Genomic DNA, 26,405 nt, shown 5'->3' with positions numbered 1-26,405 from the left:
AACCCCTGATCACCTGTCCAACCCGTGACCTCTCCTGGATCAAAACCAGTCTCTCAGCAGCCAACCCATCTACTTTCCTCTAACCCCTGGTCACCTGTCCAACCCGTGACCTCTCCTGGATCAAAACCAGCCCCTCAGCAGCCAACCCATCTACCTTCCTCCAACCCCTGGTCACCTGTCCAACCCGTGACCTCTCCTGGATCAAAACCAGTCTCTCAGCAGCCAACCCATCTACTTTCCTCTAACCCCTGGTCACCTGTCCAACCCTTGACCTCTCCTGGATCAAAACCAGTCTCTCAGCAGCCAACCCATCTACTTTCCTCTAACCCCTGGTCACCTGTCCAACCCTTGACCTCTCCTGGATCAAAACCAGTCTCTCAGCAGCCAACCCATCTACCTTCCTCCAACCCCTGGTCACTGAAACTAAGTCATCACATCAACTTCATCAATCTCCTGTTCAACCTGTGACCTCTCCTGGATCAACCCACAAAACGCTGCAGGTGCACAGTAGTTCAGGTAGCATCTGTGGAGGGAAGAGGGCAGTCAATGTTTCAGGGTGAGACCTTCGATAATACCAGGATAAAGTAGCTAATTTACCATCCTCTACCACTGCACTATCTACAAGACATACTACAGTCACTCACCTAGTCGACTCGACAGCATTGCCCAAACCTGAGCACTCAACTGCCAAGGCAGATGGCTGTAAAAACACAGGAACACAACTACAGATCCTATTCCAAGTTAAACAGCACTTGGAAATTGGATTGCTGGCTCTAAATCCCAGAATCCGCTATTCAACTGCGCCATAATAGTACCTTCACCAGAAAGCAGCATACCACCACCGACTTCACAAAGATAATAAGGAGGCCAGGAAATGCCATTCTTGCCAATACCAGTCACCTCCCAAGGATCTCAGTCAACTCTCTTCAAAGATAAAAATTACTTTCTTTATTTGCTCTCAACATGAATAATTTTGAAACAACTCCTGAAACATTATGTCATTGCTATGATTATGCACAATTTATTGTAAAAAAATTCCACCATGCTTTATTTCAGGATATTATTTAGATTCGGTCTCAGAGACACATTACCATTATATAAGATCCATTTAAGAGCAGCTGTGGGTTACCAAGCCCAGTGGAGTTGCTCCAGTGCCTTCTCACCACCATCGGAGAGCACTGGTGCCTGTCCCATATAGTGTGGCGATCTGTGGTATCAACTCTCCCACTTGACCATCCAATTAGTCACTTAAGCTCTCGGAAGACATTTTGCTTTTCTGTGTCTGTTCTAGTCGATTGAGGATGAACTGGCTGGTGTCAATGAAACGTTCCACGCAGTTAACCAAGCAGGTTTCTGTTCTGCTATCAAGCCGTGGGCCTGGTTTATCCATACACTTGTCCTACCAGGGAGAGAAAGATAAGCAACTGAGAGGTTTGCAGAAATTCTGGGTCTAGCCAAAGAGACTCACAGGCACAAGCTTCTAGGGTATCAGTCAGCTGTAGAACTGGAATGTTGCATGTGGCTTTCAAAGTGCTCACAGCAGTAACTAATACCAGACACAAGATTGCAGAGTGATGGAATTTAAGAGCAACATAAAAATATGTTAAGGGAACTCAGCAAGTCAGGCAGCATCTAAAGAGGGGAAATGGACAATTGACATTTTGGGTTGAGATCCTTCATCTGGACTGGTGAACAATCTCAACCCAAAATGACAGATATCCATTTCCCTCATTGGCTGTGTGCCCACCTCCAGCATCTTGTTTGTTACTAACCAAAACAATTTGTTTGTGGGAGGTGCTGCCCAGTGGTGGAAAAAAACACATTGGAGGTGGCAGAAGGACAGAAAGTGTCTATGAATATGCAAGAAGGGAAGAGACTTTCAAAGAAGTGAAGCAGGTAAAAGTTGAACTAGTCCATGGTTGTTATGGTTACTCATTGTGATTTTACAGAAAGCAGAAGTTGCTGCATATCAACTTTCTGTGTAAAGTAGCCAAAGTACCTGATTTTGCTGAACACTAGGAACAAAAAAGTACATTGGTGCCTGAAAGAAAAGAACTTGGGAGGGCAATTGGGAAAAGGCAGTGCAGTGGGATTGGGAGTACTCTCACATAAAGGAGGTCTCCTTTGCCGTAACAATTCCGTAATTCAAACTGAGCCACAGGTAAAAGCCCCAAAGATGCTGCTCGCAAACACCTTGTTTGACATGAAGTAAAATTAGGATCACCCTATGCAAAGGACACAGTTCCATTCCTGCGATCACCAAGACAGAGAACCACAGTCCCCAACACACACTCATAAACCTCACCAAACATAACAGCACAAGGCACCCTTCTGTGTCCCCAGACATTGAATCCGCACCAAGTGTCCTGCAAACTCTGGCACCTTTCACTGTTAACACTCCCAGCCTCCACTGGAATCCATTCCCAATGCTCTCTACACCCTTCTCAGTCCCAGATCCGTCACAGTTGTCTGCAGCCCGCTCTCCTGTGTGCAGATTGAAGATCGGTTAATGTCACTTGCAGTACACAAGTGTACAGGAGAACAAAATAATTCTTACTCCGGATCCAATACAGCATAAAAAACACAAAGTAAAGAACACAATGATAAAGAACAATAAATATAAATTCAAACGATAGCTTATTATACAGTACGTAGATTGACTGTATGTCTGTGAAGTGTCACTAGACTCAGGAGTGTCTGTACATAGAAACATAGAAAATAGGTGGAGTAGGCCATTCGGCCCTTTGAGCCTGCACTGCCATGTATTATGATCATGGCTGATCATCCAACTCAGAACCCCGCCCCAGCCTTCCCTCCATACCCCCTGACCCCCGTAGCCACAAGGGCCATATCTAACTCCCTCTTAAATATAGCCAATGAACTGGCCTCAACTGTTTCCTGTGGCAGAGAATTCCAGATTCACCACTCTCTGTGTGAAGAAGTTTTTCCTAATCTCGGTCCTAAAAGGCTTCCCCTCTATCCTCAAACTGTGGCCCCTCGTTCTGGACTTCCCCAACATCGGGAACAATCTTCCTGCATCTAGCCTGTCCAATCCCTTTAGGATTTTATACGTTTCAATCAGATCCCCCCTCAATCTTCTAAATTCCAACGAGTACAAGCCCAGTTCATCCAGTCTTTCTTCATATGAAAGTCCTGCCATCCCAGGAATCAATCTGGTGAACCTTCTTTGTACTCCCTCTATGGCAAGGATGTCTTTCCTCAGATTAGGGGACCAAAACTGCACACAATACTCCAGGTGTGGTCTCACCAACGCCTTGTACAACTGCAGTAGTACCCCCCTGTTCCTGTACTCGAATCCTCTCGCTATAAATGGCAGCATACCATTCGCCTTTTTCACCGCCTGCTGTACCTGCATGCCCACTTTCAATGACTGGTGTATAATGACACCCAGGTCTCGTTGCACCTCCCCTTTTCCTAATCGGCCACCATTCAGATAATAATCTGTTTTCCTATTTTTGCCACCAAAGTGGATAACTTCACATTTATCCACATTAAATTGCATCTGCCATGAATTTGCCCACTCACCCAACCTATCCAAGTCACTCTGCATCCTCTTAGCATCCTCCTCACAGCCAACACCACCACCCAGCTTCGTGTCATCCGCAAACTTGGAGATGCTGCATTTAATTCCCTCATCCAAGTCATTAATATATATTGTAAACAACTGGGGTCCCAGCACTGAGCCTTGCGGTACCCCACTAGTCACCGCCTGCCATTCTGAAAAGGTCCCGTTTATTCCCACTCTTTGCTTCCTGTCTGCTAACCAATTCTCCACCCACACCAATACCTTACCCCCAATACCGTGTGCTTTAAGTTTGCACACTAATCTCCTGTGTGGGACCCTGTCAAAAGCCTTTTGAAAATCCAAATATACCACATCCACTGGTTCTCCCCTATCCACTCTACTAGTTACATCCTCAAAAAATTCTATGAGATTCATCAGACATGATTTTCCTTTCACAAATCCATGCTGACTTTGTCCGATCATTTCACCGCTTTCCAAATGTGCTGTTATCACATCCTTGATAACTGACTCCAGCAGTTTCCCCACCACCGACGTTAGGCTAACCGGTCTATAATTCCCCGGTTTCTCTCTCCCTCTTTTTTTAAAAAGTGGGGTTACATTAGCCACCCTCCAATCCTCAGGGACTAGTCCAGAATCTAACGAGTTTTGAAAAATTATCACTAATGCATCCACTATTTCTTGGGCTACTTCCTTAAGCACTCTAGGATGCAGACCATCTGGCCCTGGGGATTTATCTGCCTTCAATCCCTTCAATTTACCTAATACCACTTCCCTACTAACATGTATTTCGCTCAGTTCCTCCATCTCACTGGACCCTCTGTCCCCTACTATTTCTGGAATATTATTTATGTCCTCCTTAGTGAAGACAGAACCGAAGTAATTATTCAATTGGTCTGCCATGTCCTTGCTCCCCATAATCAATTCACCTGTTTCTGTCTGCAGGGGACCTACATTTGTCTTTACCAGTCTTTTCCTTTTTACATATCTATAAAAGCTTTTACAGTCCGTTTTTATGTTCCCTGCCAGTTTTCTCTCATAATCTTTTTTCCCCTTCATAATTAAGCCCTTTGTCCTCCTCTGCTGAACTCTGAATCTCTCCCAGTCCTCAGGTGAGCCACTTTCTCTGGCTAATTTGTATGCTTCTTCTTTGGAATTGATACTATCCCTAATTTCTCTTGTCAGCCACGGGTGCACTACCTTCCTTGATTTATTCTTTTGCCAAACTGGGATGAACAATTGTTGTAGTTCATCCATGCAACCTTTAAATGCTTGCCATTGCATATCCACCATCAATCCTTTAAGTGTCATTTGCCAGTCTATCTTAGCTAATTCACGTCTCATACCTACCGACAGGAAATGACAAAGTGGAGGTGGGGGGGGGCGGGGGGAACTGATGTGGAGGGTGGGTTAGTCGGTGGAGGTGTTGATCAGACACTGCTTGAGGAAAGTAACTGATTTTGAGTCTGGTGGTCCTGACATGGGTGCTACAAAGCCTCCTCTCTGATGGGAGTGGGAGAAAAGGTCCTTGAATAGGGTGGGTGAGATCATTCATGATTTCACCGGGCTTTTTCTGGCAGCTTTCTGTATATATAACCTTGACGGAGGGTAGGCTGGTGCTAGTGACGCATTGGGCAGTTTTGACTACCTGTTGTCTTACTGTCTGCCACAGTGATGCAGCTTGTTAGGATGCTCTTTACTGCGCATCTGTAAAAGGTCAGGAGCATAGATGTGCACAGTTCAACTCTCGTCAGCCTCCTCAGAAAGTAGAGGAGTTGGTGAGCGTTCCTGACTGTGTAGGATGTGTTCTGGGATAATGAGAGGTTGTGTGAGATGTGCACGCCCGAGTTCGAAACCGTTTGCAGTTTACTCTGCTATGCCACCAAAGCAGAAACGGGTGTGAGTGGTGTGGCTTCTCCTGAAGTCGATAACCATCTCCTTTGTCTAACTGACAATGAGGGAGAGGACTGGTATTACGCCTCCATTGTTGGTGATGCGACTGTTGTACCATCGGCGAACTTGACAGTGTGATTACTCGGGTGGTTGGCCATGCAGTCATGCGTGAGCAGAGTGTACAGCAATGGGCTCAGCAGCCAGCCCTGGGTGGCACCCATGTTAAGGATGGTGGGGTGAGAGGGGCAGTTGTGCATCCTAATCATCTGAGGTCTGTCGTCAGAAAGTCCAACATCCAGTTGCACAGAGGAGGACGTTCTCATTGGCTCACTCAGTCCTAGGCCCAGACAAGCAAATGCTCTAATTGTAGAGGATACCATGGGTTGATGACGACATGCTGTGTCACAGGAAGCTACCTGGGGTTAGGCAGGTGAAGAGGAGAAGGCACACTGGCATTAAATACCTGAACCCGAGGGGGACCAATATCCTTGCAGGCAGATTTGCCAGAGCTGTTGGGGAAGGTTTAAACTAATTTAGCAGGATGATGGGAACTGGAGTGATAGGACTGAGGATACAGCTGTTGGTTACAGGCAGAGGCAGTAAGACTGTCAGTAAGGACAGGCAGATGATAGGGCAAAATTGAAGTCAGTGGGTGAGTTGCAGTGTAAAAAAAGGAACAAAATCATAAAAGGTGATGGACACAGGTCTGAAGGTGCTATATTTGGATGCGCGCAATATGCGGAATAAGGTAGATGATCTTGTAGCATAGTTAAGAGACTGGCAGGTATGATGTTGTGGGAAACACTGAGTTGTGGCTGAAAGAAGATTATAGTTGGGAGCTTAACATCCAAGGATACACATTGTATCGAAAGGACAGATAGGTAGGCAGAGGGGTTGGGATGGCTCTGTTGGTTAAAAAAATGAAATCAAATTCTTAGAATGAGGAGACAAAGGTTCAGAAGGTGTAGAATCCTTGCAGACAGATTTAAGAAACTGCAAAGGTTTAAAAGACCCTGTTGAGAGTTATATACAGGCCTCTTAACACTAGCCAAAATATGGGCTACACGTTACAACAGGAGATAGAAAAAGCATGTCAAAAGGGAAATGTTATAATAGTCTTAGGGGATATCAATATGCAGGTATATTGGGACAATCAAGTTAGTGATGGATCCCGAGAGGGCTTTTTAGAGCAGCTCGTGGTTGAGGCAATTGGGGGATCAGCTATTCTGGATTGGGTGTTGTGTAATGAACCAGATTTGATTAGGGAGCTTCACCCTGTAATTTAAGAGGGAGAAGCTAAAGTCAGATGTAGGAGTATTACAGTGGCATGAAAGAGGAGCTGGCCAAAGATGATTGGAAAGGAACACTAGCATGGATGATGGCAGAGCAGCAACATCTGAAGTTTCTGGGAGCAATTTGGAAGACGCAAGATAGATACATCCCTAAGTAGTATTCTAAAGGCAAGATGACGCAACTGTGGTTGACAAGAGAAGTCAAAGCCAACATAAAAGCAAAAGAGACGGTATATAATAGAGCAAAAATAAGTGGGAAGTTAGAGAATTGGGAAACTTTTAAAAACCAACAGTAGACAACTGAAAAAAAACCATGGTGGCGGGGGGGGGGGGGGGGGAGGAAGATGAGATATTAAGGTAAGCTAGCCAATAATATCAGAGGATACCAAATGTTTTTTCAGATGTATAAAGAGTAAAAGAGAGGCGAAATTATATATTGGTCCACTGGAAAATGTGCTGGAGGGGCAGTAATGGAGGATGAGGAAATGGCAGATTAACTGAATAAGTATTTTGCATTAGTCTTCACGGTGGAAGATACTGATAGTACGCCAGATGTTCAAGAGCGTCGGGGGCAGAAATGAATGCAGTTGCTAATACTAAGGAGGCGCTTGGCAACTAAAAGGTCCAAAGGTAGATAAGTCACCTGGACCAGATTGTCTACAGCCCAGGGTCTGAAAGAGGTACCTGAACAGATTGTGGAGGCATAACTAATGATCTTTCAAGAATCAACAGATTCTGCCATGGTTCAGGAGGACTCGAAAATTGCAAAAGTCACTCCACTCTTCAAGTATGGAGAGAGGCAGAAAAAAGAAAATTATAGGTCAGTTAGTCTGACCTCAGTGGTTGGGAAGAAGTTAGAGTCCTGTTAAGGATGTGGTTTTGGATACTTGGAGGCACATGATAAAAATAGGCCAAGATCAGCATGATTTCATGGGAAATCTGTTGGAATCCCAAATTTGTTGGAATTCTTCAAGGAAATAACAAGCAGATAGACAAAGAAGAATTAGTAGAAGTTTTGTACTTGGATTTTCAGGTACTATACGAGACTCTTAAGAGGCCATGGTAATACAAGATACTTGCATGTTTAGAGCATTGGCTGATTAACAGGAGGCAAAGAGTGGGAATGAAGGGAGCCTTTTCCAATTGGCCGCCGGAGACTAATGGTGAACCGCAGGGCTCGATGTTGGGACTGCTGATTTTTACGTTGTATATCAATGATTTGGATGACAATTGATGGCTCTGTGGCCAAGTTTGCAGACATTACAAAGATAAGTGGAGGGGCAGGTAGTGTTGATGAAGCAGAGAGGCTGCAGAAGGACAGATTCAGAGAATGGACAAAGAAGTGGAAGATGGAATAGTGTCAGGAAGTGTATGGTCGTGCATTTTGGTAGAAGAAATAAAAGGATAGATTACTTTCTAAATGGGGAGTAAGTTCAAAAAACAGAGGTGCAAGGGAGCTTGGGAGTCCTTGTGCAGGATTTCCTTAAGGTTAATTTGCAGGTTGAGTCAGTGGTGAGGAAGGCAAATGCAATGTTGGCATTTATTTCAAGAGGACTAGAATATTAAAGCAAGGATGTAATGTTGAGGGTTTGTAAGGCACTAGTGAGGCCTCACTTGGAATATTGCGAGTAGTTTGGCTCCTTATCTAAGAAGGGATGTGTTGATATTGGAGAAGGGTTCAGAGGAAGTTAGCGAGAATGATTCCAGAAATGAAGGGCTTATCATCTAAGAAACAATTGATGGATCTGGGTCTTTACTTGCTGGAATTTAGAAGAATGGGGGGGGGGGTGGAGAAGAGAAGGAATCTCATTGGAACCTATCAAATATTGAAAGGCCTTTATAAGACTAGGATTGGAGACAACGTTTCCTGTGGTGGGGGGAGACCACAGGAAACTTCTTCAGAATAGCGGGACGGCCATTTAGAATGGAGATGAGGAATTTCTTGAGCCCGAGACTGGTGAATCTGTGGAATTTGTTGCCACAAGTAGCTGAGAAGGCCAAGTCATTGGGTTTGTTTGAAGTGGAGATTGTTAAGTTTGTTATTAGTCAGGGCATGAAAGGTTACAGGAAGAAGGGAGCAGAATGTGGTTGAGAGGGGAAAGGATCAGGCATGATAAAAGGGCAGGCAGACTCGATGGGCCAAATAGCCTAATTCTGCTCCAATGTCAGTGGTCCCCAACCCAATAATTGTGACACCTAGGCCATTGACCACAGGACTAGGATTTGCTGACAGTATGGGTGGTACTGAGGTGGGGCTCTTCTTCACACCTATGTAACATGCAAGGCCATTTAGCCCATTGCCTATGCTGCATCATGGAGAAACTTGATTTGACCCTACTGCTCCTGTTTTCACTCCCCACATTAATCTACCCCTCCCCCCACTACCATCTCCTACTCACTCACAATAGGGACAATTAAACTACCAAGCTTCACATCATTGAAATGTGGATGGAAACTGAAGCTGCCAGGACGGAACCCCGGTCTCTGAAGCTGTGACGAGGCAGAGGGACTAGCATCACTCGCAGTCTGCGTCCAGTCTCTCAAACCTGGTCACCTTCAGGTAGACTCCAGCTCCAGAAAGAGGAGCCTCAGTAACCCAGCCCCAGACACCACGAGTTAGGAACTCGTGCTGGTGTTAGTATTAATTACGCAGCCCCTGCTATTACTAGTTAGGCGCTGGTTTAGTAAGTAGGGCACTCGTATCCAGCCCCGATCACCACAAGTGAGGTGCGAATTCCGATGAGTTAACACTAGTTACCCAGCACAGCTCAGTCAGCCCATGCACCAGCTGCTGGAACTTCTGCTTCTGACTCTCCACCTCGATGAACTGCTGCAGGTGCGGGTCTGCCGACAGACCCGTGGCTTCCATTACGCAGATCCGCCCTCCGACCACCAGCTCCGAGGCCGAGTTTCCACCACGCCGGTGAGCCGACCTTCAGCCGCCCGTCACCCGGAACCGGAAACAGCCCGCTGACCTCAACATGGCAGCCCCCAGTTCGCACGCTGGCTCCAATGCGTGGGCACAAGGTACTGGACGCTCACAGATTAATGCTGGAAGAACTTTCCGTGTCCGGCAGCAACTGCAGAAGCGGATAAACAGTCGATTTCGGACCCAGAGTCTTCATCAGGTTCTGATAAAATATCTCTCTTGATTTTATCTCGGAGACCGCAGCAGTACATACTCAACAATTTCTTGCTAATTATAATATTTACACCTCCCATTATCGTGTTTCTTCATTAAAAATGTACCATTTAACCCTGTGTGCCCAAACCTCAATCTCGATATGATCACCTTCTCCCTCCTGTTCTTTCCTGCATTCCCACTTCGTTCTGGATATTATAAAGATATCTTCCAGTTTTCTGTTATTTTCGCCACATTTTTTATTATTATTATATTATTTCGCTTTTAAAATGTTTTTAATTTCTCTTTTACTGTAATTTATTTGATTGTCCACTCCTGCCGGTCTGGTTGACTCCTTTACTAATTTATCCATTTACACATTCCCACGTGTGCTGGAGTCCACATAAAACATACACAGAGCCCCATCATTTAATTCTAAATAAAGCTGGTGTTATCTGGCACATAATGTCTGGTCTTGTCTTGTCTCTGGATGTAAATCTTAGATTTCTGATTGTTGTGCTTCAATCAGACAATATTACAAGACACATCGGCCTCACTTCCTCCACCCACTGCAAAGGGAATAGTCCAGCTGTCATTTCACCTGTATACGCTGAGAATTCATCATTTATCCTGACCTGCTTTTTCATGTCAAAATCAGACACGACCAATCCATCCCTAATCTACTATTACCGTTTTTGAGATACCTATGTATATTGGTAAATATCCATAATCATTCTTTACGTAAGATTCAGCTATATATTGAGTTAAATCACTTCTCTATTTTTCTGTCTCAATTTGAATAATTTAAGATCTACTTCTGGTGCTTCACACAGCCATGGAGGCACCCAGGAAAAAGGCACTGTAGCATTCACTGCCTTATTACTAATCCCTGTCCTTTCTGCTTGTCCGTCAATAGTCCATGCAAAACTTCTGATTTCCATTCTTTCCTTTTCCCAGCATGGATCTAAAAGCTGTTTCGTTGGATGATTTTCTCCATGCCCTTATAAGTTTACCCAATATGTTAACACAAGCTGTCTTCTTCTCGGTTCCAGAGGTGTCTCCCAACTCCACCTGCATCGCCACCACTGGTATGTTGTCCTTACTGCCCCACAGATTAACCTTAATGCTTGACTTTGAATTATATCCAGTTTATTAAACACACAGTGTGTTGCTGATCTATATACCATACTTCCATAGTCCAGTATTGATCATATTAATTTCTCTTTCCTATTAAACACCTCACAACATTTAACACGTTCTCACTTCTGGTTATTATTTCCACAACATTTAACACGTTCTTACTTCTGGTTGTTATTTCCTTAATGTGATTCTTTTATCAACCCAAATTCATGAAAATTTAAAGGTATCCACACTTTCTAATTCTATTGCAAAAGATTTTAGTTTCAAGTGTTGTTCTATCATCTTCCTTGTGAAAAACATTATTTTAGATTTCTCAGCTGAAAATCTGAATTCCCATTTTCATGCCCAATCTTCCACCTTAACTGTTGACTCTCAAATATATGTTATAAATTCCACATACCCTCCCCACTCTTCCACATCGTTCCTTCATCCAAAAATAGTGATACTCTGATACTACTATTTAGATTAGGAAATATATCATTTACTATTATAGCAAATAATGGATAAATAATACTTTCCTGAGGGGTTCCATTTTCCTCAATTTCTTTACTTGACATAGATTTCCCTACTCGCAACAATTGAAAAATCTTTCTATCAAATTTAGCTTTCAACCTCTAATTCCCAATTTACATAATTTAATGATCAAAGTTTCCTTCCACATCACATCATATGCTTCTCTACATCAAAAAAAGAATGCTACTATGCTTTCTCTGTTCAATTGAGCCCTCCTCACCTCATGTGCTGGACATAAAACTGGATCTGTGGTTCCTCTTCTTAAGCCCACTCTGATATTTAAAAATACTCCATCTTGTTTCAATGTAATATATCAGTCTGTGAGGTGAACGTTATTGGCCTATAACTTGCTGGATTGTTAGGATTTTTGCCTGGTTTACATATTGGAACTATGATTGCTTCTTTTCATGCTTTAGAACAATTTCCTTTTTCCCCATACATAATGAAATAATTTTAAAATAACTTCTTTGCCTTTCTCACTCAAATTAGATAACATAACATATATGATCCTTCCCGAGGAATGTTTTCTTTGCCTTCCCAAGAACACTCTTCAATTCTGTCATGGTGAACATCATGTTTAATGCACCCTCAAAATTTCTGTCCATCTTTAATGCTTACTTACTTAATGCTTGCAAGTTCTCTAGTAATGTTTCCTCTCTTCTGCTTTTCCTTCATTACTCATATTGTCAGAACTGTATTTTAACTAAAGTTTACATGAGCATTTCTGCTTTCTCAACGTTCGATACTGCAGCTCTCTCCCCATCACATCACACTGAGTATCCACTTTTCCTGGTGATCCCGTTCATTCTTTTTATCATCTTTCAAACTCCTTCAATGGGTACTTATATTCCTACAGATTCCCAAAACTTCCCCCAGTATTCCTGTTTCACCTTTCAAATTGTCTTCCTTACTATTGCTAGCATCTTTTTATACTCAATTAATTTTTGAAAATTGTGTGTGCTGTTTAACATTCTAAATGCTCTATTACAATGTCTTATTGCTTCCCCGCATTCTTTTGTCAACCATGGCACCATTTTCTCAACTCTATTCCATTTCCTTGGTACATTTATTGTTGCCACTGTCATTATCCCTTCTCCAATCTTGTCACAAAAGATCCACATCCTGATTGATTTCAATATTCTGTAATTTATTTCTTTAAATTTTCCCCAATCAGCCTTTACAGCATTCCTTCCTGATCTATCACTATTTCCATTCCTATTCTACATAATGTTCACTGCCGATTATTGTTTCTTTCAAAACCTGCCATCAACACTTACGGTCCTATTGAGCCTGCCTTGTCCCACTTCCATCATTTATATCATTTTCATCCACCCCCTCTCCTTGCCCTCCCCCCTCCTCACCCTCTCCCCCCTCTCCCCCTCCTCACCCTCTCCCCTCTCCTCACCCTCTCGCCTTCCCCCTCTCCTCACCCTCCCCCTCCTCACCCTCTCCCCATCTCCTCGCCCCCTCCCCGCTCTCGTCGCCCACCCCCTCCCCTCTCCTCGCCCTCCCCCTCTCCCCCCTCTCCCCTCCTCACCCTCTCCCCCTCTCCTCACCCTCTACCCTCTCTCCCCATCTCCTTGCCCTCTCCCCGCTCTCCTCGCCCACCCCCTCCCCTCTCCTCGCCCACCCCCTCCCTTTTCCTCGCCCACCCCTCCCCCTCTCCTCACCCACCCCCTCCCCCTCTCCTAGCCCACACCCTCTCTTCGCCCACACCCTCTCCTCGGCCCCTCCCCTCTCCTCGCGTCCTCCCCCTCTCCTCGCGTCCTCCCCCTCTCCTCGCCCTCCCCCTCTCCTCGCGCTCTCCCCCTCTCCTCGCCCTCCCCCTCTCCTCGCACCCTCCCTGTCCTCAAGGTTGTATAGTTTATACATACTTTGATAATAAATGTAGTTTGAACTTTGATTCCACATTTATCCCATGTTCCCAACCCTCTCCAATCCTTGGATCCCTCAAATGTTAGCAATCTTTCCCTGGCTGGACCTGTGCTCCTGGGATGCTTCCCATCTCCAGGAGGTGGGAATCCGAGCCTCCTGCATTCCAGCCACACATGAAACAATATTAATGACACAGTGCTTGCCTTTTTAAATAGAACTGAGGATTTATTTTGCTCAATGCTTGTGCTTTTGAGTGAGGGTGCGCGTGTACTTTGTGTGTGGCAATGCCTTTGTGCTCAAAACTCTGTTCATAGAAGTAGACTGTGAGTTTTTAAACGTTGCTGTCTTGTATCACCGTGCAAAATGGTTGCAAAGGGTTAAACAAAGGTTTCTCTGCAGTCAGACCAACTGTGGTCGGACTACTCATATCTGGCTGTCGTCTTCCACCAGCTCCTGGATGTTACTGAGCAGCAAACTGAAGGTAGGTCGATTTTCTGCTTTCTGCAACAGACAGAAACCATCAGTAAAAAATTAGGCAAAGCCAGCCCAGGAAAGAACTGACACATCAGATGAATTCATTTCAAACACAGCAGAGCCATGATTCAAGCTCAACACCGAACACAGAGCATCCAGGCCATCATACCTACGGAGTCATAGAACACAGAAATAGGACTTTCTGCCCCCTCTGTCATACCAGCCAAATTATCCATCTAAAACACAAGGAAAGTCCAAAGCGACACACACACAATACTGGAGGAACTCAGCAGAGCAGGTAGCATCTATGGAAAAGAGTCAATGTTTCGGGGTGAGACCCTTCATCAGGACACTAATCCCATTTACCAGCACTTAGTCCACAGCCTTCTATATATCTTGGTGATTCAAGTCTTCATCTGCATGCTGCTTAAATGTTGTGATGCTCTGCTTCCAGCACCCCTGAGATAGTTCATTCCAGATTCCAGCTGGCCTTCGGGGAAAGGGACTGAGCCGAGAGGCTTCCACATCCACGATACTTCATATGCTTTCCATCTCCACAACTTTCAATTCCCTGGCCCTGATCGCCTAATTTTCTCCATGGATGCCCAGTCCCTATACACTTCCAACCCCCATCAAGCAGGCCTTAAAGCTCCCGACTTCTTCCTCCACAAAAGATCCAACCAATTCCCCTCCACCTCCCATCTCTGTTTGGCATGACTGGTCCTACCCTCAACAGTTTCTTGTATAGCTCTTTCTACTTTCTCCAAACTCACGGTAGGCTTAAGCACCCTCATGGGCCCCAGCTATGCCTGTCTCTTTGTTGACTACGTGGAACAGTGCACATTGCAAGCCTTCCCTGGTAATGACTCTCAATTCTTCCTGTGCTGTGTCGATGACTGCTTTACTGCTGCTTCATACACCCACGATGAGCTCATCAATTTCATCAACTTCACCTCCAGCTTCCACTCTGCCCTTAAATTCACTTGGTCCATTTCTGACACCTCCCTCCCCTTTCTTGATCTCCCTGTCTCTATCTCTGAAACCAATCTGTCTACCGACATCTTTTATAAGCCTACTGACTCCCACAGTTACCTTAACTACACTTTCTTCCCACCCTGTTTCTTGTAAAACTGCTATTCCCTTTTCTTAGTTCCTCCATCTCTGCCACATCTATTCCCAGCATGAGGCTTTCCTTTTCAGGAGCTCAGAGATGTCCTCCTCCTTCAAATAATAAGGTGTCCCTTCCTCCACCACTGATGCTACCCTTACCTGCATCTCCTCCATTTCCTGGACATCCATGCTCACCCCATCTTCCCACCTCCCTAACGGATAGAGTTCCTCTTGTCCTGCCCACCACCCCTTGAGCCTCTGCATCTAACACATCATTCTCTGCAACTTCCACCAACCTCAACAGGATCCTACCACCAAAAATATCTTTACCTCCTCTTACATTGGTGAAACCCGACGTAAATTGGGAGGCAGCTTTCTCAAGCACCTCCGCTCCATCCCCCAAAAGCAGAATTTCTCGGCAGACAAGTGTTTTAATTCCTGTCAGCCCAAGAGCACTTCCTCTTGCTACGATGCGGCTACTATCAGGGTGGAGGAGCAACACCTCCTATTCTATCCAGGTAGCCTCCAACCTGATGGCATGGCATCAACATCAATTTGTTCATCCAGAAAGTTTTTCTTCCTCCTCCCCTCCTTTTTTATTCCCCACTCTGGCCTCTTATATCTTCTCCTCACCTACCCGTGATGCCCCACCTTCCTTTTCTCCCATGGTCCACTCTCCTATCAGATTCTTTCTTCTCCAGCCCTTTACCCTTCCCACCCACCTGGCTTCACCTATCACATTCCAGCTATCCTCCTTCCCCCCCCCCCACCTTTTTACTCTGGTGTCTTCCCCCATCATTTCCATTCTTAAAGAAGGGCCTTGGCCCAAAATATCGACAGTTTATTCATTTCCATAGTTGCTGCCTAGGCTGCTGAGTTCCCCAGCATTTTGTGTATGTTATTCCATATTCATTCTAATATCCCCTACAGAAATTCCTTCCCCCCGACTATTAAACCTATATGCCTGCACCTCTGCCGTAAGGAAATGTTCCTTGCTCTCTACCCTGTTTTGCCAGCCACCTTTCTCACCCGCCTGGCTTCATCTATCAACCTCAGACCCCTTCGGTTCAGGGTAAACATATCAACCCTCACAACCTGTCCTGATAAATAAAACCATTAATCTCAGGTAATGTCCTTCTGCAAGCTCTCTGGCGCTCCATGACCTGGATCAGCACGTTGACATTGTGTGGAGGCTCGTGTGGATCAAGGACTCCATTAGGCGATGCCATCTCAGGACCACCCATGTTGGAACGCCTGTGGGCGAGATGTAGGCAAAGATCGACCCAACCCCGGCTCCCAAACAGACAGGCTCGCATTTGCCCCTCCTGGGCCACACTTCAATTAGAAGTATGAATGCCATACCAAACAACATTATAAGACCATTAGATATAGGAGCAGAGTGAGGCCATTTGGCCCATCAAATCTGCTCCACCATTTCATCGTGGCTGATCCATTTCCCTCTCAGCCCTAATCTCCTGACTTTTCCCTGTATCCCTTCATGCCCTGACTAATCAAGAATCTATTAACCTCTGCCTTAACCTCTACCAATGACATGGCCTCCACAGCCACCTGTGGCAATGAATTCCTCAGATTCACCACCCTCTGGCTAAAGAAATTCCTCCACATCTCCATTCTAAATGGATGTCTCCGTGCCCTATGGTCCGAGACTCCCCCACCACAGGAAGCATCCTCTCCACATCTAACCTTCCAGCGTTCGATAGGTTCCAATGAGATTCCGCCCCCGCCTCTGCCCCAACCATTATCCTTCTGAATTCCAGTGTATCAGCCCAGAGCCAACAATTGGTCCTCATGTGGTAACCTTTTTGCTCCCAGAGTCATTCTTGTGAATCTCCTCTGGGCCTTCTCCAATGTCAGCGCATCCTTTCTTAGATAAAGGGCCCAAAACTGCTCACAGTACTCCACGTGAGGCTTTACCAGAGCCTTATAAAGCCTCAAAGTTACATGCTTGCTTTTATATTCTGGTCTTCTAGAAATTTCATTTACCTTTCTCACCACAGACTCAAACTATAAATTAACCTTCAGAGAATCCTGCATGAGGCCTCCCAAGTTAGAGTTTTGAATTTTCTCTCCATTTAGAAAATAGTCTACACTTTTATTTTTTCTACCAAAGTGCATAACCATACACTTGCTGACACTGTATTCCATCTGCCACGTCTTTGCCCATTCTCCTAATCTGTCTAAGTCATTCTGTAGCCTCCCCGCTCCCTCAACACTACTTCATATCATTGGCAAACTTGTCCACAAAGCCATCAATTCCATCATCCAAATCATTGACATATAACATAAAAAGAAGTGGTCCCAACAGACCCCTGTAGAACACCACTAGTTACTGACAGCCAAAGGGAAGATTCTCCCTTTATTCCCATTCTTTGCCTCCTGCCAATCAGCCAATTCTCGAGTCAATCTCATATCTTTCCTTTTTTACCAGGTGCCTCCAAGTACCCCGAAATCACATCCTTATCAATCAACTTCTTCCCAACCAATGAGGTCAGGCTAACTGGCCTATAATTTCCTTTCTTTTGCCTCCCTCCCTTCTTGGAGAGTGGAATTCCACTTTGCAATTTTCCAGTCTTCTGGAACCTTGCCAAAATTTACTGAATCTTGAAAGATCATTACTAATGCCTCCATGATTTCTTCAGCTACCTCTTCAAAACCCTGTGGTGTAGACCATCTGGTCCAAGTGACTTATCTACCTTCAGACCTTTCAGTTTCCCAGGTACCTTCTCTCGAGTAATGGGAACTTCCCTCACTTCTGTCCCCTGACACACTCGAACTTCCAGCATACTGCTCGTGTCTTCCACAGAGAAGACTGATGCAAGATAATTTTTCCATCCATCTGCCATTTCCTTGCACCCCATGACTACCTCTCCAGTATCATTTTCCAGCTAATATCTACTTTCGGCTCTCTCTTACTTATATATCTGAAGAAACTTTTGTTATCCTCTTTAATATTATTTGCTAGCTTACCTTCATATTCCATCTTTACACTCTTTATGGCTTTTTTAGTTGCCTTCTGGTGGTTTTTAAAAGTTTCCCAATCCTCTAACTTACCACTAATTTTTGCCCTCACTTGGACTTTTATGTTGGCTCTGACTTCCCTTGTCGGCCGCGGTTCTGTCATACTGCCTTTAGTACTCCATTCAGGGTGCTTTTACCCCTGCAGTTTCTTAGCTCTGTTCACGAGGATTCTACATCTTCCAATCCTCTTTCTAAGGACTTAATTTCATTTTTTTAACCAAAATAACCACCCTGTCCCCTCTGCCTACCTGACCATCCTTTCAAAACAGTGTGTATCCTTGGATGTTAAGCTCCCAGCTATAATCTTTTCTCAGCCACAACTTAGTGATGCCCATAATGTCATACCTGCTAATCTCTAATTTTACTACAAGTTCATCTCACTTCTTCTGTATACTGCACACATTCAAATACATCATCTTCAGTCCTGCATTCATCACCCTTTTTGATTTTGCCCCCCTTTTACATTGCAACTCATCCTGCAGTTTTGCCCTGCCATCAGCCTGTCCTTGCTAGCAGCCTCAGTACACACTGCCTCGGTTTGTAAACCAGCTGCCCACCAGTGCCGTCACATTAAGGGATCCTTGGTTTCCTCACCTGGGTCCCCCTGTTCCTCAGTACACTCTGGAGTCCTGAGATTCATTGTGTGTGTGTTCCACGCATCACCTCACATTGTTTAGGGTTAAATTCCATCTACCATTGCTTTGCTCATCTTACCAGCTGATCGATATCATTCTATAGCTTACAACCATTCACCTCACTTTCAACACCACCAACAATCCTTATGTCATCTACATATTTCTGACATACCCATTAAACGGAGAGTAGTAGTCCCAGCGCTAATCCCTGTATTAAACCACTGGTCACAAGCTTCTAATCACAAAAGTAGACATCCACTAACACCTTCAGTGCCAATCAGCTATTATTATAACCTAGATTCCAAGAGCGCTAATGTTTTGAACCAGCCCTTCATGTGGGACTGTGCATGTAAACCACATGCTCCAATGACTTCATCAACTTATTGACCTTCAAGAAACACAATTCAATTAGTCAGATAGGATTTCCCACTAACAAATCTGTTCTGACTATCCCTGATTGATCCATGGCTCTCCAAGTACAGATTCATCCTGCACATTGGAATGCTTTCCATGAATTTCTCTACCGCTGACATTAGACTAACTGGCCTGTAATTACTTGTTCTAAGATAGTCTTTCAAACTACGTAAGTTATCAGTTATCCAGGCCAGTGAAAGCCCTGGTTAGATCCCAGTCTGTGCTGGTTTATTGATTCCCAATTTTTCACTCCAGCACAGATCCTATGAACTTTTCTCATTGCTCCTTGAATTTAAGGCAAGCAAAGTTACTTAGTCAGAAGTCCAAGGAGCAAATAGAAACAGACAATTATCACTAAGCTTGATATATCATTTCACTACCTCTTCCAACTCGTTCCCTCCCTCTCATTCCATTATCCCCATATGGTTTCTGCTCTACACTCCATTCATACTCTGATATCTTCTCGTGAATGTGACCCCATCTCCAGCTCTCTCCATGCTATTTTCAGAGGACTGCTCACTATTCATCTTCTGTTCTGCACTGCCCTGTTAACTGGGAGCTAGTGGTTTCCTCTCATCTGCTACTGAGCCCGTGAGCACAGGTCTACCACCATCTCAGGAAAACAACATTGTCCATCGCTGCAAATAGCATTGCTTCTTGAGCACCCATTTCTTCTAGAAATTTGGTGGGGAAGGGAGAGGAGAGGATGGGGGAGGGAAGGATAGAAATAGGTAGCGGGAGGAGAGAGAAAGAGGAACGACAAGAAAGGAACAGAAAAAACAATGAAGAAGCAGAAATGGAAGGAGAGAAAGAGAAAGGTGAATATAAAGAAGGAATAACACACTCTGCTCCTTTTTCTCCATACTCCTCACTCTTTATTCCACAGCCTGGGAAATGGGATGCTCCACTCCCATTTTACTCATTGCTGAGGTGAACCTAATTTTCTGCAATTTTCTGGTTTCGTATATCAGAACTATAAAACTGAACATTTTCTGTTCCTCAACATCGGAGTTTGTGTTTGTCTCAGCTACAATAATTATAGGCTGGTTGAAACAGCTGGAGAGTTGGAGCAGGAGGAGGTGTTCTTTCCCCAGAATAGACACAGAGCAGTGGTCTGACTGAGTTGCCCAGGGTTTGATCGGAAATGCCTCCATTTCAAGGGTGCCACTTCTAGAGCCATGAACAAGATAATCATGGATGGACGTAATGGAATCCAAGAGAAATGCCATCACTCAGAGAGCAGCTGTACTGTGTAGCTGATCACCATGGCTCATTAAGTACCAGCATTTAAAGCAAAGCTAGATAACACACGAGGATTCAAGGAGTACCATGTAGGTATAAAAAATAGTGCTGGAATATACTCAGCAGGTCAGGCAGCATCTATGATGGGAGAGACAGGTTTAAGGTTCCATGGCAGATACAGTGATTAAAGTTTGCAAGGAGCCATGGTTGAAGCTCTTTTTCCTTCTGCTATAGATTCTGTGAGCTGGCTTCATTAACAAAGAGGGCCCACTCTGGCACTGATACTGACACTTACCTGACCTGTGTTCTTTGGATTGCTGGAAGGGCTTCCACCACTCACTGGAACACAACAAAGTAAGAGCAGGAAAAGGCCATTCAGCCCCTCAAGGCTCCCCCACCAGCATCGTGCCTGATCTGTGCTGGCCCCACCTCTTCTTCTGTGCCAGTTCCACATAACCCTCAATCCCTCAATCATTCTAAAATCTATCCATCTCCACAATAAGAGAAGGAGTTTCTATACACTTCAGTTTTAAATGACTGCCCTCTTGTCCTGTTTATGATATCCCCACAGACTTACCAGCAGGGTAGGATTGCTAGCTCAGGACCTGAGCTGTTGGTTTGAGGTGCACACTGATGTCTGCACCTCTAACGAATACCTGTAGTGAGTAACTGTGCAGTGCTTGTAAACCAGTTCCCTCGGGTGAGCCCCTGTGCAATGCCACAGCCCTTGGAACTGAGGGATGCATGCCTGTAGAATCTGTCCTGCAGGCGGGCCTGGTTCAAACACCTGCAGTGAATGGTTGAGGCAAATATCAGAGCCACCGAGAACATTTCAAGAACCTGTGGTTTGCAAAAAGATGGCATCCTACCACGGAGAGTGAGGGCAAGTTGGTGCTGAAAGGTGAAGGAGGGAGAGGAGGGTTTTCAGCTGAGGGAAAATGGAAGATCCAGAAGGAAGGGGCTGCTGGTGTAGAAAACCAAGGGTCAGGAGGACAGGGAAGAATGGACGTCGAGATTGTACAGGGTAGTGAGCTTGCACTGGGTTAACACCGAAATAGGTCAGGCCCTCACTTCATCCCAGCAGCTGTACATGATGTTGTAGACGTGCTCAGTGGCCTGTTGTGGCCGGTACAGGCGTCGACCCTGAATGATGTGCTCCACCACATCGGCATTGCTGAACCTTTCATACGGAGTTTTTCCCAGGGAGAAGATCTCCCACATCAGGACCCCTGTGAAACAGAATACACACTTCAATAAAATGATAGCAAGGACACCACCAGTAAACTCCAGTGATGGTTTAAACAACCAATTCACCTCACTCCAACAGTAATGCAGTGCCTATATCACCTTTGACCTTTGTTTCTCATGGTGCTTCTCGTTCTAACCAATGCTACAACTGTCTCAGCCTATAGTTAGGCTTATTTGTCTATCAGTCCTGTAACAACACAATCAGACTCTTCCCACCCTGATCATTCTCTCTTCGACCCTTTCCCATCACTCAAAAGACACAAAAGCTTGAAAAGCACATGCCACCACGTTCAAGGTGAAGTTCTGTCCCTCAATCATCAGACTCTTGAATGGACCTTTCATACAATATATTCCCGATCTCCCAACCTACCTCGTCACGGCCCTTGCATTTTATATGTATACTGGCACCGTACCTCCTCAACCACACACAGCTGCAGGAACTCAGCAAGTCAGGCAGCATTCATGCAAGGGAAGAAACAGCCGACATTTCAGGCTGAGACCCTTTATCAAGACTGGATAGGAAGGGAGCAGATGCCAGAATAAGGTGGTGAGGAGAGAAGGAGACGGGGTTGTTGTACTTCGTTATGTTGACAGTACTTCCTCTGTTACAAACACTGTTCTTTAATTCTTCTTTTGCTCTGCCTACATATTGAATGCCCTGTCTGGATGGCATGCAGAGAAGGGCTTTTCACTGGACAGTAATAAACTACTTAACCTGCTAACACCTCCTCTCTGGCCCTGCACACGCTACCCTCAAACCCTTTCCTTTTTCCTTTTCCTTTCAGGGCAGCTCAGTGATGCAGCAAGTCGAGCCGCTGCCTCAAAGTACAGGAGAGCCAGGTTCAATCCTGACCTTGGATGCTGTCTGCACGGAGTTTGCAAGATCTTTCTATGGGCTGTGTGAGTTTCCCCCCGGTAGTCTGGTTTTCTCCCACATTCCAAAGGCCTGCAGGTTGGTGAGTTGATTAACCACTGTGATTCGCCCCTGGTGTATGGAACTTGGGAGATATTGATGGGAATGTTGAGTGACACATTCTTTCCAGTTTGTAGAAACCAGAGATTCCTGGAAATGTAATTGCAGGTTGCTGTATACTTAAGCATTATTTAATTAAAAAGTGATACTTCTCATATCAATTCCAGGTCACTCTGCATTATATCCTGTCATGAGCTTCCATCTCCCCATTCCATAGTCTGGCTGGTTCCTGATCCGCTGCCCTTTCTGATACCGCTGCCCTCAAAGTATTCTGTGATGAGTCATGCTGCCACAACAGTGCCCATCCCCAACCCGAACCAACTGCCAGCTTTCCTCATCAGACCCTTTTAGCCCACAGGGCCAGTGGGAGTTGTGGGTGGGTTCTCGGTGGGAGGGGGAGGACATTGCATATCTTCTTGCTCACAGATTATGTGCCACTCCATGGTGTTTGCAACACCGCCGGGACTGAAACCATGTGGATGGTATGGGCCAGCAGCTGTCTGCATCAGCTCTGATCAACCCCAATGGATGCGTAGGCTCCTGATAGATCATGTCTCTAACTCTTATATCAGAGCACAAGGACAATACTAGATTGGATAGTGATACGTAGCACATTAAGAGGGATTAGGTTTAAGGTAAGAGGGGCAACAGTTATAAGGAACTAGAGGGGCAATTTTGTTTTTACGCAGAGGAGGTATATGTGGAATATACTGCCATTGGAAGAGGTTAAGTCAGGTACAGTAACAACTTTTAAAAGACAGTTGGATGGAAACATGGATAGGAAATATTTAGAAGGTTATAGACCAAACACAAGCAAATGGAACCAGGTAAAATAAGAATCCAGACTGGCAGTGACTATTGGGACCCAAAGGCCTATTTCAGTGCACTAGACACTGACACGTGGAGGACAGGTGAACAGAACTACAACATTTGCAGGTGATGTGGCTCAGAAACCGGGCAGAGTGGCAAAGGACAGACACCAGAATAAAGACAGACTACACCCTTCCTCACTCACTGCCCACCCCTTTGGTGGAGGCCCTACAGTCCGCAGGTCATGCAGAGACTGGTCTCCATGGAGTACTCACCAAAGGCCCAGACGTCAGACTTGCTGCTGAATCGAGAGAAGTTGAGGACCTCAGGCGGAGACCATCGCACGGGGAACTTGGAACCCTGTGAGCTGGTGTACTCGTCGTCGAGAACATACCTAAGGCAAAGAGACCAGTAGTCACAGGGCTCCGCTGTAGCACTCCCTCCTCACCGTAGTTCCAGAGGGAAAGGTGATGTGGTTGTTGGCAGATGGGCCGAGAAAGAAACTGGGGAACCTAGTAAGGGTCCATGGAACAGTCATCTGGGCAAAAAGGGGCAGGGGATTTCAGAGTAGAGGTGTATAACCCTACTGCCCCTTACGCTGCTGGTATTGGGGCAGCAGTGAAGGTGTCTATCCCTGCAGTTCACGGCTTCCTTCACCATGTCAGTCATGAAAGTCCCGGGTGGAGACTCAGGAATACCGTCACACTCAGATGTAGAAGGATTCTTCATTGCTGTTTCCATAACAGTTTTGTTTTACCAATCAGGGTTGTAAACCCTGTGCTGAACCCCCAAAGCTAGAGGACTGATGGACCACTCCTAGTCTGGCTGCTACCCTTTGACCTGTTTGGCATGGATGGCCCTACCAAGAGCCAAAGCACAAGGCCAACTCCAGCCAACATAGCCCTCTGGGTCATTGAGGCATGCAAGCCTCCAAACCCTACAACAAGGTTGTGGTCCTCTTGGAGGCTAGAGGTTATGCAGAGGGCGAACTTGGCAAAACCACTGAGATGTTCTCCCACCCTTCCCGGAGCCTGATACGTGCTCTCTACAAGCAGAGCAGGGAGCAGTGCCCTTCCCCAGCGATAATCCTAGTGCATTGAACGTGCTCACCTGCTTAGCCCAAAGTCAGACACCTTCACCGTGCCTGCCTCGTCCACCAGGCAGTTCCTGGCTGCCTGCGGTGTAAGAGCAGAAAATGGGAGGAGTGAGAGCGTGGTCTCTGGCCCCTGGTCAAAGCCAGTTTGACTGCTGGTCACTATCTGCTGCCCTGGGACAGCACCATCACCTTTCCCCTCTATCCCTACTCCACAGCCTCTGATCTGCAGATCTGCAAAGTCTGAGCCCCAGTAAGGCAGGTGGCTGATGCCCCTGCTCTTGACACCCCTCCCTATCTCCTGTCCCTCCCCTCCAACATTCCCTCTAACCACTCCCTCCCTCATCACACAGACACTGAGGGCCCCTCTGTTACTCCCTCCCCCCACCCCCATAGCTCCTCATTTCACTCGGTGGTGCCTTCCTCAGGTTAACTGCATCCTCTTCTGGTCTAATCCCAGCCCCCCGAGACATTCCCTGTTTCCCATTCTCTGATTCCCCCTTCATCCCTTGTCCACTCTCCCCTTACTCCCCAAGAGTGTGGGAACATTGGGAAGAGTCCAACCCTGCTCACTGTATGGGATTCCTGCTTCCTCTCTCACTGGAGATGGGACCACTCCCATCAGAACCCTCCCTCTTCACCCACTCTCACTGACATCTGCTCCCCATTCCGTTCCCATGTCCATACATTAACCATGGACTCTCTCTGCCCCCTTCCTACTCCTACCCTCGCTAAGGGTCAATCCGCTCCCACTCTGCCCCCTTTCCTCACGCCCCCTCCTGCTGTCCCTCAGGAGTCTCAACCCTGAGGGTTTTCTCTCTGATTGACTAACAATCCACAATCTCAGATCCTGGTAACTATGGTAATTGGACACAGGTAAAGAACATTGGCAGATTGTGACAGGTCACCTCTTGCTCCACTATACTGTAAACATTCCTTCTTCCCTTGATCCTTTGCTGACCCCACATGTTTCTCACTCCCTCACTGTGAGGGAGGACAACCCACATTCTGACCCTCCATCCTTACCAGGTCCCTGTGCAGGAATTTGTAAGACTCCAGGTAAGCCATGGCCTCACATACGTCTTTGCTCATCTCCAACAGCTGGAGGCTACTCAGCTTTCTTCCCCATTTCTTCAGGTAGTCCAACAAGCAGCCATTGGACATAAACTCAGTGACAATGTAGATGGGTCTTTGTTTAGTGCAAACACCATATAACTGCACCAACTTGGGATAGTTCAGCTTCCTATCAAGACAGAACATTGGACATGGTGGCTTACCAACTCAACAACGCACTTACAGTTCCCACAGCTCCCTCTGCACTGTCCCACCACACACCCCCAGGGTGAGGCACAGAGCGGAGCGCCCTCGGCACTGTCCCACCGCACACCCCCAGGGTGAGGCACAGAGCGGAGCTCCCTCTGCACCGTCCCATCACAAACCCCCAGGCTGAGGCACAGAGCGGAGCTCCCTCTGCACCGTCCCACCGCACCACCCCCAGGGTGAAGCACAGAGCCGAGCTCCCTCCGCACCGTCCCACCGCACCACCCCCAGGGTGAGGCACAGAGTGGAGCTCCCTCTGCACCATCCCATCACAAACTCCCAGGGTGAGGCACAGAGCAGAGCTCCCTCTGCACTGTCCCATCACAAACCCCCAGGGTGAGGCACAGAGTGGAGCTCCCTCTGCACCGTCCCACCGCACACCCCCAGAGTGAGGCGCAGAGTGGAGCTCCCTCTGCACCGTCCCATCACAAACCCCCAGGGTGAGGCACAGAGCGGAGCTCCCTCCGCACTGTCCCACTGCACACCCCCAGGGTGAGGCACAGAGCGGAGCTCCCTCTACACCGTCCCATCACAAACCCCCAGGGTGAGGCACAGAGCGGAGCTCCCTCTGCACTGTCCCATCCCAGGGTGAGGCGCAGAGTGGAGCTTCCTCCGCACTGTCCCACCGCACACCCCCAGGGTGAGGCACAGAGTGGAGCTCCCTCTGCA

General features: G+C 46.3%; 2 protein-coding genes across 3 annotated transcripts in view; both read right to left on the bottom strand.

The window, feature by feature from the left end:
- Positions 1–925: 925 nt before the first annotated feature.
- timm8a (translocase of inner mitochondrial membrane 8 homolog A (yeast)) lies at positions 926–9,695 on the bottom strand. Its single transcript, XM_072270461.1, has 2 exons — positions 9,488–9,695; positions 926–1,399 (listed from the first exon to the last, which is right to left on the bottom strand). The coding sequence occupies exons 1-2, from the start codon at positions 9,596–9,598 to the stop codon at positions 1,241–1,243; spliced, it is 270 nt and encodes an 89-aa protein (XP_072126562.1). The 5' UTR covers positions 9,599–9,695; the 3' UTR covers positions 926–1,240.
- A 3,886-nt stretch (positions 9,696–13,581) lies between these two features.
- btk (Bruton agammaglobulinemia tyrosine kinase) overlaps positions 13,582–26,405 on the bottom strand; it is a 113,708-nt gene continuing 100,884 nt past the window's right edge. For both annotated transcript variants that reach the window (XM_072270457.1, XM_072270458.1), the window contains 5 exons: positions 25,443–25,659; positions 24,434–24,498; positions 23,599–23,717; positions 21,364–21,521; positions 13,582–13,879 (listed from right to left, as the gene is read on the bottom strand). In XM_072270457.1, the coding sequence (XP_072126558.1) occupies positions 13,802–13,879; positions 21,364–21,521; positions 23,599–23,717; positions 24,434–24,498; positions 25,443–25,659 (637 nt within the window). In that variant the 3' untranslated portion in view covers positions 13,582–13,801. The remainder of the gene's footprint in view (positions 13,880–21,363; positions 21,522–23,598; positions 23,718–24,433; positions 24,499–25,442; positions 25,660–26,405) is intronic.

The sequence above is a fragment of the Mobula birostris genome, chromosome 10, assembly GCF_030028105.1.
Source record: "Mobula birostris isolate sMobBir1 chromosome 10, sMobBir1.hap1, whole genome shotgun sequence".
Taxonomy (NCBI): Eukaryota; Metazoa; Chordata; class Chondrichthyes; order Myliobatiformes; family Myliobatidae; genus Mobula; species Mobula birostris.
The sequence above is the reverse complement of the archived record's forward strand: the minus strand, read 5'-3'. Positions and strand labels throughout refer to the sequence as shown.

What these genes read in the sequence shown, in the direction of transcription:
- timm8a (XM_072270461.1), bottom strand. Translation starts at nt 9,598, where the DNA reads ATGGAAGCCACGGGTCTGTCGGCAGACCCGCACCTGCAGCAGTTCATC. An exon ending in GGCTGACTGAGCTGTGCTGG is followed by an intron (nt 1,400 to 9,487) that starts GTAACTAGTGTT and finishes TCTCCCTGGTAG; the next exon opens with GACAAGTGTATGGATAAACC.